The following is a 15,667-nucleotide window of genomic DNA, read 5'->3' as shown; positions in this document are numbered from 1 at the left end:
CAGGGACATCTAACCATCTAAAAAGGCACGCTATCTGCTAGGGTTTTAACTGAAACTGGAAGAAAAGACCATATATAAAGGTTGATTCAAACCTTATGAAGTCCCATGCATGGGGTCCAATTTGGATAAGAACCACAGTGAGCTTCAGCCTTCCCTTTCTGGCAATTTTCCTAGCTTGGAACAACTCCAGGGAGTCAAGATTAGTCTCATAGTGGAAAGCTGTAAGCAATGTTTACATGTGAGTTTCCCCAAAGAGGCAAAAAGTGGCTCCCCAGGCCATTTCAAGCTCTAAAATCCTCATGCAGTTTGTAATATATGAATTAGCCCTAACATTTCCCCTCAACCCCGAGGAGTGACGGAAGAAGCCAATTTTCATAGCAGGGAGGTTTTCCAGGGTCTTGAATCTCAGAATTTTATTAGTCAAGTTACTTGAAGGAGAAAAATCTGTAACTTAAGCTTCACGTGCGGCATTTTAAGGTGTCCTCGTAAAAAGATGTATAAAAAATATTTTGTGAGTATGACAAAAGTGGAGCATGAACCACATGCTAAGGAGGCAATCACAATTCCCTGTCAAGTGCACATACAGCAGAGTGGCAAACACATTTGTGATGCTGTGTCTGCCAGTAGTTGATTAAATAACCGTAGATAACTTGACTTTTGAAAGGCGTACAGTGGGAGTCTACAGCAAAGTACTAATTCTGGGACTCCAGTTAACCAAAGCCAAAGACTAGCTGCTACCGAAAAAATAAAATAAATGCTTTCCCTCTCTCTCTTTTCATCTGAATGCTTGTCACAGCAAGACAACAAAAAGCATGCATTCGTATCCACGGCTGAAAAAGACAGTAAAAATCTCTGCGATTTCCCTCTCGTTTCCAGGTTTTGCTGCTGTTCAAAACACACTGATTGAGCCATGAAATTTCCCATTTCCGGAAGACGGCAAGGATTTGAGCATTTAATTCCCTTTTCCTCAAGGGAAAAGAGTCTGTTGATTCAACCAATCATCTTGAGTATTTGAGTCTGACTTTTACATATGTGGCTAAAACCAGAAGCTTCCGCCCTTCTGCCCCATGAAAGCTGCTGTGAGCCTCTGTTCTTAGCACAGCACTCCAGGTCCTCTTGTCAATTTGTGTAGACTACTACTGCATGGTTGTCGCTTTGATTCAGGCTATAATGAGAACCTGAAATGGGAACCAGATGTTTGACAGAAATGACCAGCTACCCTTTACAACTTCAGCTTTATTTTTTTCCCTCTCCAGTAAGCCATTTCCCCCAAACAAGCATAACTCTGTTGCCTCCCCCCCCCTTCACGTTTATAAAAATGTGGTAGAAAAATGGCTGGCAGAAGATACAGGCAGGATCGGTTATCATTAGAGCCCTCTACACTTTATGATAGTGCTTAATAAAATGCTACTTTACACAGTTTTGAATGTGTTCTACTTGGCTTGTGAAAACAAACAACTATTGTTATAATCTTTCTCAGAAGAATATATTATAGAATTTCCGAGAGAAACATAACAGGGCTAAACTTTTGCATATTCCTCTGACTCCAGAACTTTCAAAATGAAACATTTTCTTCAAGAAATACAAGCTCTTCCATAACCTATACATCTCCCTCTTAGCGCAGAAGAAAACATTATAAGACTCATGAGACTCCCCCTATGTACCATCTTATTTATTCATCCTGACTTCATTACATGCTGCCTGACATTATTTATTTACTTCTTGCTTTGTGTGCCATTTTTCTGATTGTTAAATAGCAAACCCCAATAACGGATAGTGATATCATTCAAAAATAAATAATTTACAATATTTGCCAATAAAAACATCAAGAACACTAAAACAAATAGACCATCACACAACCAGTTCAGCTCAAAGCCTTTCTAGAACACAAATGTCTTTAACTTACTTGGAAAGGCCAAGGGATGGTACTGTGGGAGAGTCACATTTTGGGATATATGCTAAAAAGCCAACTGATCTCTCTCCAGATAAAATTGATTTCTTAAGGAACACATTCTCTACAGATCTCAGAGCCTCAGCAAATTGACATAGGTGAACATGGCTCCTTTACTGTATTTTGGCTTTAAAGGACAAGACTGACTCTTTGAATTGAACTCAAAATCATATTTACACCCAATACAGCTGATATAAAGAACTGATGTGTATGTAGTCATTAAAAGGCTATCAGATAAATTGTCTGGAGCCACGGGAAAAGATGGGGTATAACTATTTTAATATCAATCAATATATTATTCTTGAAGTTCTGTACCAACTGTGGCTTTCTTGGGGAATAGGTGCAGCTTGAGTAACAGCCCAAACTGTTCAAAAGCATTCTAGGCTACCAGTCACCCATTTATCCAGTGATAAAGAAGTATTTAGAACTATTCTTTTCCAAGCTATCTGGATAGTTGCTGCTTTGCGGGTGTGGCACCCCCATCTGGAACAAGGTGAACACCAAAAGCAACACAAGTTTTTGACCCAAACCCACAATTTGTTCATCACCCCGCTTTTCTCCAAATACTGGTTTAGAAGTTCCACTATGTCCTGAGAATTAGAAGCAAAAGAGACTGAATGAGCTGCCCTATTAGCTTCAAAGTAAAATTAAAAAGTACAGTGAGACCAAGACAATCTTGTGTCACCTCATAAGCCAACAGCCAGGGAATAACAACATCTCCTTGAATGTACCTACAAGGAAAAGCTAAGCTTCTGCGAGTCAACGTTGAAAGCATAATGATGCAAGGATACATAAACACGCTAGATAATAGACATATTACATTCCATACTACAGTAGTTGCATCCCTGAATGTTCATATTATTTCCCCATATTCATTTGTTCATTCATTCATTCATTCGATTCATTTCCAGCCTGCCTTTCTCACTGGGACTTCAGAAGGCTTTACTCAGATGAGGAAGCTGTTATGGTGGAGCAAAGCAGGAGACATGGCCTTGCAGGCATATGGGTTCAAAGCTATTAAGAAGTTGGTTCTTATATGCTGCTTTTCTTTACCTCAGCAGTTTTCAACCCGGGGGTCATGACCCCCTAAGAGTCGTTTGGCCTTTCCCGGGGGGGGGGGCACTGCGGTGGCGGCAGCATGGTGCTGGCCTCCTCCGTGCAGCCTCAAGAGCTCACCATGCCGCTGCCAATCTGGCTACCTCTGCCGCCTCTCCACGCCTCCTACAGTGAAAGTGATGGTGACGGTGGTGTCTGTGCATGTGCGTCGCCACATGTGAGCATGAGTGTATGCACACATGTGAGTGTGCATGCTGCTGCCCCGCCTCTGCAGTAGGGGTCGCGGGGCAGTGGTGGTTGAGAACTGCTGCTCTACCTGAAGGAGTCTCAAAGCAGCTTGCATTCGCCTTCCCAGGTGAGGCTGAGAGAGCCCTGATATTACTGCTTGTTCAGAATAGCTTTATCAGTGCTGTGACGAGCCCAAAGTCACCCTGCTGGTTGCATGTGGGGGAGCGTGGAATCAAACCCGGCTCGGCAGAGATGTCCGCACTCCTAACCATTGTACCAAACTGGCTCTCAGAGCTTTGAAGGTGACAAACAGAACCCTGAATTGAACCCAGTTACTAATCAGTAGCTAATGAGAATTCTGCATAGTGGGTATGACATGTATGTTCTGCCCTAGCACCGACAGTAACTGAGCTGCAGTATTCTATACCAACTGGGATTTTTGGAGTTGTCTTTAATGACAGACCCATGTAGAATACATAAAGTTAGTCTTGAGGCTGACAAAATGTGGATCCCTGTGGTCCGAGTTAAGACTAAACAAAACTGGAAGAATTAGTTTTTGCAACTGCATTAACCTGCTTCTCCACACCACATTCCATTATATCTCACACTATGTAAACAAACTGTGTTGTCCTAAAAAAAATCAACTCTGACTCTGTATCTATTAGTCAATTTTAGTCTTATGATTTTAGAATATAACTTTTATTTTAACTCATGTTTTTATATACACTGTAGACCGTATTGTGATGGCCAATGGCTAATAGAATAAAACTTATCTATATTTACACTGTGATAACAAAAAGCAAATCCTTAAGGAGAAGTATAGGTTATGGGATTAAAGCAATTAGCACTTGGAGGAACTCTTGGCGGCTAACGTTATAACGAGAGTTGAATGAAATGGACCAGACTGGGCAACATGGACCATAAGCCTGAGTTCTGCATCTTCCACAAAGATAAGGCGGTTTTGAGAACCAACCCAACATTCCTTGTCCTTGTCCATCTAAATGGAGGTCTCTCTTGCTTCTGTGGTGAAAGGAGCCTCCGATTACTCTTCTGAGACGAAGCAGTTGCTGCCCTCTTGCTGTTCCATGGCTTGTGTGGCCGAAACAGACACACTATGCAAGCACTTCAGTGGTGCAGCCTGTGCAGCGTGGTATCTGGCAGTGGCTGGTGTGGGCTGCCGCTGCATCCTCGTTGGCAGAGCCAGCAGCTGGTCTTCTCCGCCGGGCCCTTCTCAACTGATTTAACTGGAGCACATCACTAACCAGTTTCATTTGTCGTCAGGTCCCGGGAGCAATGTTATACAATTATTTAAAAAATATGAGTGTTTTTGTTTTGATCGTTTGGCAGAAATGAGTGGGTACATGAATTGGTTTTATTTTCATATTTGGCATCATCCTCTGTGCAATACGTGTCATCTGAAGCACAAGGGAAAGAGCCTAACAGAACAGGGAAGTACAGATCCTGCCTACACTGAAGTAAACACAGAGCCTTCTCATTACTGAATCTGACCACTGGCCTATCAAGGTCAGTATTGTCTACTCAGAATGGCAGTGGGTCTCCAGGCCCTACTACCTGATTCTTTTAACTGGAGATGCCTGGGATTGAATTTAGGACCTTCTGAGTACCAAGAAGATACTCTACCACCAAGTTACAGCCCCTTCCCATAATCCACTGAGAGTTAATCAACTTTAACAAAGAGATGCTTTCACAGTTTCTGCCAGACTGGCATATGGTAACCATAGCTCAGGGAGAACTCCCTTGCAGACAGAGAAGTAAGATGCTTAAACTTTTATCTCTCTGCAGCAAAAAGAAGCATTTTCCTAATGATAGTCAAGGTCATGACACCTGTATTCCCAACCACTTGCCAATATTTTCCCCCACAAATATAACTTGACTAGAAAGAAATGACAACTATGGGGAGGAGTCTAATGTGTGTTTGAATGACCTCATTCAGACATCATTAGCAGGGTCAGGAGAGGCAAGGACTGCACCAGGAGGAAGAGAAGGGGGAAAACCTAAGGGATGGCTAATGTTCTCTCCCCTACAGCAATCAATCTATCATGACTTGTCAAAAAAAGGCTTGTTTCTGATTAAGGTCAACCTAATCTGAGTTACAGCTGCAGGCCTGACCTCAGACAGCCACAATGGAGCTCTTTGCTTATCTTTAGTGGGGGAAGGAACTCCAAGGGGGAAACCCTGCAATGTAGCTTCAAACACTCTTGGTCTATGAAGGAGCTAAATCAAGGTCTTTGCAGAGAAGAAATAAAGGGCATATGCTGTTTCCTTTCTAACTAAACCTTTAGCAGCATGTTTAAACAGTATCCTTCTCTAGTTTTTTTAGACCTATCCTCCATATATATCAGTGGCTATTAACCACAATAGAGCCTCTTGTGGCGCAGAGTGATAAGTGGCAGAAATGCTATCTGAAGCTGTCTGTCCATGAGGCTGGGAGTTCGATCCCAGCAGCCGGCTCAAGGTTGACTCAGCCTTCCATCCTTCTGAGGTCAGTAAAATGAGTATCGCTTGCTGCTGGGGGTAAAACGGTAATGACTGGGGAAGGCACAGGCAAGACCATCCTGTATTGAGTCTACCATGTAGCTGTCAACACTGGAAGAGGCAAAGGATGGATATGTTTCTGGACTTCTCCCTCTCCAGTTCATACCCATAAATTGGTTGGAAATAACTTCCCTAAGAGAAGAAGCTGTAAAAATGAGAACAGAAAAATCTGACGTAGAGGAAGAGCATTAGGACATTCAGGTTCCAACTGTGGACTCAGAAATAAAGTTTCTTGAACAAAAACACCACAGGTTTAATCCCCCTTCTACACATTATCAGTCAGAGAAGATATCCACCTTGATTCTGTCAAAGCCACCGTTCATGAGTGTGTTGAAGGATTTCTACACATGCATTCTTCACAGTTGACACATGGCATAAAGCATTTTGTGTGAATATCAAACTATTTTGTAACCAGCCGTCCTTAGGGGGGAAAGTGCTAACTGGTTTAAACTCAAAACTATTCAGTGTACAATGCATGATGCACGTTTAAAATATCTCCATCCCTAACCTCCTTTCAAACAGATCCCTGTTAACTAAAAGCTCACGGTCAGGAAAGGAAACAGTTGATGCAATGACTCCCACAGATAGAATTCGAACAGCACTGGAGTGGAGCAAAATCCTTAGGGAAGCTGGGGAATAGAGAGCCGATGGGGGCCGTCTAATCTAATAACAGATCACACCACAGACACGTGTATGAGCTTGACAGAAGCAAATGCAGCCACTTAACCTAGAGATGACAGCTGAAGCAGGCCAGTTTCATTGTTTCCCAAAAAGGAGAATGGGAAAGGAGGTGGAAGAACATTCAGGTCGTTGCCAAAACACACATCTAGGAAAAGGCTTGATTGTATGGAACTGCTCCCCATACCCACAGCATAAATGTCTGACAACAGAGAACTGTTTTCCAACCTAGCCATGCTTATATCGTTGCACCAAATTCAGCCTAGAGAAGATATTCTTAGCAACTAATAAGGATAATTTCACTCAAGGTAGATTTTTGAAGATCCCTCCTCAGGATATTGTTTGCACGGGTGTAGTGTCCCTGACATGTTGTACCGTATACTTTTGGTGAGTCCTAACTTTGATGCACATCGTTGCCCTTTAGCTAACTATCTGAGGAAATTGAAATTCAGCTGTGTTGATGAGAAACATTGGATTAAAATGATATTAAATGTGAGGGACTCAGCAATTATTGTAAAAGTAGCCAAGTTCATGTTAGCAATTTTAAATAAAAATCTTTTTACGATGGAATCTACATCTGGAATTCTTTGAAATTTTCATTTTACGCTTTGCAATTTTATGCCAATAAAGGTATTCTGATTCTGATTCTAATAAGGATATACTGCTACAAAACTTATCTCTTTGTTTCAGCTAGACCAGATACCAGTAATAACTTTACAAGATCTCCTGAAAAAAGTTCCTTGATTGTTGGGTAAGTTCCATAAATTCACAAAATAAAGTAAGGGAAAACTATAACCAAACATTGTGAGCCAAGTTGCCCTCACTTTTGCTGGAGGATTTCAGCTGAGATACTGCAGAGTGGAGAAACAGGACTTTAAGAAAATGTTTACTTTGGTTAAGGCGTCTTATAAAAAGCTAGAAAGGAAAAGATTTTCTTAGGTAAGTTCTTATTTCCTCTCAATAAGCAGTTTTCATTAGGGGACAATTGCTACTCAAAGTGGAATGTACCTTAAAACAGTGGTCCCCAACCCCTGGTCCATGGACCGGGACCGGTCCGTGGATCAGTCGGTACTGGTCCGTGGCTCCTCCTCATCCTCCTCCCAGGCTTCTGTGTCAGGGGCTGCCCTGCCACTCTGCCACTGGCTCACCTTTGGTGCTCTCCAGCGGCCACCATGGCTGGGGCTCCCCCTTGGCGTGGCATTATGCAGCTGCTGCTGGCAGCGCCCCCCCAGCGAGTGGCGGGAAGTCAGAGGCACCGGCGGGAAAGCAAGTAGAACAGGGGCTCATGAGGAAGCGATGTCCCACAGCAGAAGACTACCCCCCCCCCGGGCCTCAGTAAAATTGTCAAGCGTTGACCGGTCCCCAGTGATAAAAAGGTTGGGGACCACTGCCTTAGAACACACAGTGACGTAATCTTTTCAGGTGATTCAAGCACTTCTAATAATTCAATATTTTAAAATGTAGCTGCCTTGCAACACACTAATAAAAAAGACAGTTTCAACCAGATTCATTTTTATATAAACAAAGAACATTTCAAAATTTAAAAAAAATCCCAAAGACTCACAGTGCAGCAGCGCAGCCTTCACGGATGTTTTCGTTCCAAGACAAATAGGCAAATTAACCTAAAGTACATTTAAATTGTTCACCAGAATGGTTCTCAGCTAGGCTTCCATTTCCAAAATTACTTTGGAGTACATTATAATTAGCAGAAGTACTTTAATCATGCAGCATACAGAAAACAATAGCCAGGCAGTTCCACAGCCCAGTCAACAATTTTTACATGCTGTGCAAGAAAATATAAATAAATAATGAGGCACATGTTGTAGATGTAAATCACTGTATAAAAATTAAACCATCCTTAGGTGGGCAGGTAGTATTTATAGTAGGGGCAGCAGTATAGTTAAGTACCTGATGACAGCTTGCATGCCCTTGGCATAAAGTCTAAGGCACAATCTTCTTGATTGAGCTCCTTTTATGTTCCCCTTTCAGTCAGAAACCACGACTCAAGGTGGAATGTACCTCAGAATCTATAGCCTTGACCTTTCATGGATGAGAATGACCAACAAATATTTGACAGAAAATTGCTGGTTACTAAAAAGGTTTAGACTAGTGGTCCCCAACCTTTTTATCACCGGGGACCAGTCAACGCTTGACAATTCTACTGAGGCCCGGAGGGGGGGGTAGTCTTTTGCCGAGGGACATTGCTGCCGCCGCCTGAGCCCCTGCTCCGCTTGCTTTCCCGCCGGTGCCCGACTTCCCGCCACCCACTGGGGGGCGCTGCCAGCAGTAGCTGCACAGTGCCACACTGAGGGGAGAGCACCAAAGGTAAGCCGGTGGCAGAGTGGCAGGGCAGCCCCCAAGGCAGCAGCCGGGGAGGAGGATGAGGAGGAGCCGTGGTCCGGTACCAACTGATCCACAGACCGGTACCGGGGGTTGGGGACATCTGGGTTAGATGTTCTATACTAGGAAGTGTAGGGAACCTCTCTGATTTAATGGACTACTTGTTTTGCTTTCCAAACTCCATGATCAGGCAGATTGTCCAAGACCCCTTTTTATTAATTCCATTTTGAAAGCAACTTCTGCCCACATGTTATGAAACATTACAGAACAATGATATATACATTACTCCATTATGAAAGCAAGTGGACTACCAGCAAATGTACTGTGAGACACATGCAGCTAAGTTCTTCAAACCCTGCCCCTCTCAGAGCCACATTTGCCAGGCCAACCTCAAACCTATATTAGAATATTTGACAGTGTTATATGTGAATAGATTTAAAATACTTTTCAGTAGAATAGTGTTTTATCATTCATTAAGAACAATCAGCTTGCATCAACACTAAAAGGAAATGGTTACACACTGAAAATCACAAATTTGATTTTATTGATTACATTTCTATCCCGCCTTTCCACATGATTTGCGTCAGCAAGGCAGCTGAAAAGGGATGTAGAGGGAAGAATCAACTCAAGACTTGCAAGCTATGGATGTGAGTCAGTACAGCTGCTTTTTTACAGTTTTATATTACTCTTAAGTGCTACAGCTCACTTCAGTTGGGCCTGCACAATGTTCATGAAATGCCAGTGCAGGAAACATCATGCGGCCATACATGGCCAAATAGGGAACCACAGCCAACCACAAGGCACTATAGCAGGGACACCAGAATAAATATTCCAGTCATGATTCTACGAACAGACAACTTAAACAGCCATTCAAAGAGAAAGCTGTTAGTGTTCACCAGATACTTAACACTCAGGGTAGGACACCTGTCTCTTCAGTAGAAGCTGTGGAATACCTCTTGCCACCTAAAAAACACACACCTTTATTTCTAAAAGCATTTAAACCATGGAATGAGTACTCACGTAATGTCACTGCGCTGATAGCAGCCCTGAAGAAGGCAGGCAATCAGGTCACTGATGAAATCCACATCATCACTGTACAGAGCTGCTTCAAGTTCCTAATAAAAGGAAACAAATGAATTATTTTCTCCACATTTCTTCTTCCCAAAGTGGCTTCGGCCAGAGTAAGAGTAGGGCTAGGATTCATTGCCAGGGTGCTAAATGCTTTATTATCTGTATTTTATCCGTTCTCTAAACAAATTGTGTGAAATTATTGTTCTTGATCTACAGATACAAATTGATGCTATTCTTTGTCCAAAGCCCCCAAGTAATATAATATACTGGTTAAGCTGGAATTCACATTTGGTCTTTCAACTCAAGTCAAATACACCATGAACCACTAGTTTGGGGCCAGGCACCAGAGAAGGCCAAGCAGAAATACTTTGGATTATTCTTCAGTTCAAACTCTTTTCATTTCTCTCGGTCTTAATCAGAGAAGGGTGGAATGCAAAAAGCAGTGTAGGCGGGAAAAGCAATGGAAAATATGAACAAGTGTGGGATTAGAGCAGTGGTTCTCAACCTGTGGGACTGGACCCTATTTGGGGTCACTTGGCCCCTTCCCCGGGGTCTCCAGGTTGCTGGCTGCTGCAGTGGCAGTGGGCGGCGGCGACAGCATGTGGAGGTGTGTGGTAGCGGGGGCGGCCAGTGGGGGCATGGCAATGGCTGCCTCCTGTGTTGTGTGCCTGTGCACGCATGCGCACGCATGCACATGCATGCACATGCCGCACACACCTGCCGCCCTGCACACGCTGCCGCCAAAGCCGCTGCTGAAGTTGGGGTCGCTGAGCAGGCAAGGTTAAGAACCGCTGGACTAGAGCTTGCTGGGGAAGGTGAGTTATCTGTGAGGGAATTGGGAATGCTGGATTTTTGGATCACACGGGCACTGCCCCGTCAAGCTAAGCTGTCCCTTGGCCCACCTGCCTGTTTCACTACAAGGAATCATGAATAAACTTTGACCAGGATATATAATTATGATTCTGTGTATGCAGAGACTCTGTTGGAGCACAGAAAGACTGCAGAATGCAGTACCAGGAGCACAATACAGGATCTCTTCCACATTTTTTAAAGGCAGGTCTGAAATTGTGTGGACAATGCCTGCTGAAGTCTGAGTTTTCAGATCATGAGTTAGACAAACAGCTGGCCTATTTCCTATGGCCAGAAGCTGGGCTTCACTGACACCCATCTTGGTGCCCTTTACTTTGACTGCATGATTTATTCTGATTTAGCTCAAGTCTTGAATTACGTAGATAATACAAATTCACTGCATAGCCTTGAGCAAAATACTCCCCCCTAGATGCTGACAGTCGGGAGCGGAGCTTCCTCATTCAGGCTCAGCCACCTGTGATTTTTTTCCTCTCCAGTTTGTTCTTCTCCCAACAACACCAAGGAGGCTGGGGTGGTGGCAGTTATGGAGGTGACTGAAATCCTCTCCTCAAGCCTTCTGCTGAATTGGCAGCTGCAGGTACTGATTCTTTTTTGTTGTTGTTTTAACCGTATATATTGATAGTTTAAGAGCCTCTTGTGGCACAGGGTGGTAAGGCAGCCGACATGCTGTCTGAAGCTCTGACCATGGGGCTGGGAGTTCGATGCCAGCAGCCGGCTCAAGGTTGACTCAGCCTTCCATCCTTCCGAGGTCAGTAAAATGAGTACCCAGCTTGCTTGCTGGGGGGTAAAATGGTAATGACTGGAGAAGGGAATGGCAAACCACCCTGTATTGAGTCTGCCAAGAAAACGCTAGAGGGCATCAACCCAAGAGTCAGACATGACTCGGTGCTTGCACAGGGGATACCTTTACCTTATTGATAGTATCAGGGTCAACCCAAGCTGCTGGGGTATTCTAAGAATGACGTTAAATCTGCACTTTAAAATGGCTCAGGGTTCAGCTTGGTCTATCTTGTTATTGGTTAATTTTCTCTGTCCATCTATTATATTTTCTTCCACATTCCCATCAATGTTTCTCATCTGTTTTACAACAGTCTTGGTCAAACACTCAAGAGTGTGTGATTGGTCTGGGGACACTTAGTGAGTCATGGATAAGTGCAGCACTGAATTGGGATGTCTCAGATTCTAGCCTGGTGCTAGCTAACCTACATATTCACAGGGAACAGAAACGACAGCATTTGCCCATTACTGCCATACACCAACACTAGTATTTAAACGTTACTACTGCTGAACATGGACGGTCTATTAAGTTATCATAGCAGGTAGCCATCTAGACTAATTAGAACAGCTAAACCTATCATCTATTGATGACAATGTCAAAACCAAATGCCCAGTAGCTCATATCAGTTTTTCCTAGAGTCAACAGCAGCTCTGTGACCTCTTTGATCCTAAGTATCATCTTTGCATTTCAGTTCATGTGGAATTCTCCTCATATGTACAGGTCATGAAATGTTCTCCAGTACTTCTCAAATCTATACCCTTTGTCCCACCACAAAAGTTTCCCCCGCATATTGAGATGCCACCTAATCTCTACTTGCCCCAAGTAGGCATGTCATTGGCTGGTAAGAATGCCCACCACAGACTCATCTCTATATTTCTACAGAGACAAACTCCCACTACCAAGAGATCTCATCCCCCAAACATTCCTAGGAGGATATCATTTGCACAAAGGATATTTGTTTAACACTTGAGGAATGGGTCCATTCTGAGGGATCATTTGCCTTCTCTTCAACCTGTTTACTCCATGCTTACCCCAAGACTTGCCACTCTTCTTGACATCAGAGATGTCACCAGGGGAGCATGATACTTCCAATAGGTCCTTAAAGCCTTGTCTACATACTCTTCTGCTTCAGGTTTAGCCTCAAAGGCCCCGAGCACAATTTCTGCCTAGAAAGTAGATATCCTATGCAATATAAATTATATCACATATATACTTTTGATAGCTCCCATCCCCATCATTATTGGTTTTGCCATTTAGCACCTTTTTATAACAGATTTTTATCTTGAAAGAAAGAAAAAAAATACAGCTAGTTCCTTTTAACATGTAGCTAGGAAATTATTTCTCTACTGAGAACAAAGTCTTGTACCACATTGCTAGGTTTACACAATTGCCTAACTCACTTGCATCTTTACCCTTTTCATCTGTAATGTTTATTGCTATGTCTGTCTTGTTTGTTTTGTAATACAGGTGGAAATACTGAATTTCTGCCAATACCCATTTAAACAGCACTCGTTCAAAATCCCCATGTGAGGTGGGGGGGACAGATAAATTAAAGACCTATTTGGGAAGTTACCTATACATATAATCAACCTTTTGCAACAACCTGAGGACCAAACCTACAAGTATACGACTACTGCAAACCATTATGAGGTTGGGAGAATGATAGAATGCCTTTGAGGGACTAACCTGCATTGTTAAAAGCCTAAATGTAACAAAAATAAATACTAAAGAAGTAATGATTCCAGTTCTAATGGAGGCCAATGTGAGAGAGGAGCCAGCATATGCGTTTCTTGTAAAAGGCAACAAATGTTACTTATAAGAAACCTGCTGACAAAGAAAGAAAAGAAGACTAAACAGGATTCCGAGTCCAGTGTGCAGTACTCAGTCTTGGGATAAAGCAATAAGTGCTTTCCCTTCACATCCCTCTCAGCCCTTTGTTTTTCCCCTTTTCTCCTTGAGCACTGAGCTGTGCGCACAGAAATCTGAACCTTGCCAAAATGCTTTGGGGACAGAGCAGAAAGGAGGCAGAAGAGGCAGCAAATCAGCAGAGTGTGTGTGTGCCGGACCAATGGGAAAGGATGCGAGCGGGAGACATGCAGATCCTTAGATTCACAGGGCACTGGACAAGAGAGAATATGGCTTTTTCTCCCCGTCTCCAGCTGGCGTCACAGCTCATTAGGGAAAAGCTTGTTTAACATCTCTCCCTCCCCCCTTCAGGACTAAATCCCTCGGAGTCTTGCAATGGCTGCTGGGAACACACACGCACATGCACACAGTAAAGAGTATCCACTGCACCAGAAAACAAGAGCCAGAGTGGAGGCAACAAATGCCCTTAGCATCAGGCCTGGAAAAGCATTAGTCATTCTGCTTTTGAAGAACCATACTTATCTATCAAGCTCAGTTCTCTCAGGTTGTGGCCTTTACGCTGATTCCCCATCTTTGACTTATGTACGACCCCCATCCGATGTATTAAACCTTTTAATACTTGTCTGAAGGCCTGCCGGTTCACCTGACAAGCAATCAAAAGAACCTCAAAAGGAAATCAAATTGGACTGTTAGGCCCCAAAGAAAGACAATTAAAGGGAGAAAGGAGAGAGACTGTGGTTCCTTGACAGAGCATTTGCTTTGCATGCAGAAGGCCCCAAGTTCAATCCCCAGCATCTTTCCTTAAAAGGATCAGATAATAGGTGATGTGAAAGACATCTGCATGAGACTGTGGGGAGCTGCTGCCAGTCAGAGTCATCAATACTGACCTTGACCAATGGTATGAGTCAGTATAAAGCAACGTCATGAGTTTAGCATTATTACTTCTCAAATATTTATAAGGATGTCAAGAAGGAAAAGAAAGAATAACTCGTCTCCCACAACATCTCTGTAGGAACAGGAGTTGTGTGGGTGAAGCCAGGTTAAGAGCGAGCTGGATCTTTAAGGAGTCCCGACTCCGGCCTCCTCTGAATCCAGACAGTGTAGGGATGTGATCTCTGTATATCATATTTCACAAGATACATGCCTTTAGACACTCTCTGGATGCTTCCCCATTCAGCATTTTAAATGGCAAATTAAAAAAATTCTGCCCGCCTGTCCTGAGGTACAGACTGAGGGAAAGCATTGCCTATTGAGGCATAGGATTTGTTTAGTTTCCACTAAAATTGGGATGGTCCTGGGTATTTTCCCCAGCACCATGGAGGGCTTAATCAAGCCACATTTGAGAAGTTTGAGATTAACTTTTTAAAAAGTTTTATTTGACTTTTTTTTAACAGTTGAAATTAACAATTCCAGGAATATGGGCAGTAACATGGGCCAATCTTACACTGGATCAGCTCTCTCTCTCTCTCTTTCTCTCTCTCTCTCTTTCTCTCTGTTAAAGAGATTCCAGTCCTTTCCATAGTCCACAAAAATACGGAGCATACACTCTTTCTCCATCTGCTTCTCTTTCTCCTGCATACAATTTGGCAAAACCATGTGTATTTTTAACACAACCCATCCACCACCACCCCTCACAGCGGTGGTTAAGCACCCCTCCCCCCATTTCCCAACATCTTCACTTCCCTGCAAGCCCTGTAGGCAATTGCACAGCAAAAGGACCGTATATTGCCCACTTTAAATAAGATGCTCAAGTGCTTTATAGCTTCCTGAATTGAAAGCCCCCCCCCCTCCAATTCTGTATCTGAGCTGCCTCCCTGGCATAGACAAAAGACAATACCGGAGTCAGGAGTCAAGACACACACTCACACCCCTCCTCCCAGGCAACAGAAACCAAATTGACAGCCCTCTTCAAGGAAATACTTTCTTGGCACTTCATCCACCAGGGATGATTAACTCTAAAGGAGACAGGCATTGTCCAAAATTCTGCCACTTTCTCATAGAAAAGGGAAGAGCTTTAATCACTCTCCACAACGCTCAATAGCTCCAACGTATGACATCCTGAGCTTGCCATTTCCACCTTTCCTACAAGCATCTTTTCAACCATAAGTCAGATACACAAAAAGGGAGAAGCCGTCTGTTCTTCTTGGGATTTACTCTTAATGACATCGCTATTTGTAGACTTCGCAGATTTGCGCCCCCCCCCCCTTATAACTACACAGAGAAGCCTGTTCAGAAAGCATTAGAACAAGGGGATAATGTTACAATATTGGCTT

General features: G+C 43.3%; 1 protein-coding gene across 1 annotated transcript in view; it reads right to left on the bottom strand.

Moving 5' to 3' along the window:
• CECR2 (CECR2 histone acetyl-lysine reader) overlaps window positions 1-15,667 on the bottom strand; it is a 96,757-nt gene that overhangs the window by 33,681 nt on the left and 47,409 nt on the right. The window contains exon 2 of the mRNA XM_077340081.1: window positions 9,830-9,924. Coding sequence (XP_077196196.1) covers window positions 9,830-9,924 — 95 coding nt within the window. The remainder of the gene's footprint in view (window positions 1-9,829; window positions 9,925-15,667) is intronic.

Source organism: Paroedura picta, chromosome 5 (genome assembly GCF_049243985.1).
Source record: "Paroedura picta isolate Pp20150507F chromosome 5, Ppicta_v3.0, whole genome shotgun sequence".
Classification (NCBI taxonomy): Eukaryota; Metazoa; Chordata; class Lepidosauria; order Squamata; family Gekkonidae; genus Paroedura; species Paroedura picta.
Note: the sequence above shows the minus strand (reverse complement) of the source record. Positions and strands in the feature narration are given on the sequence as shown.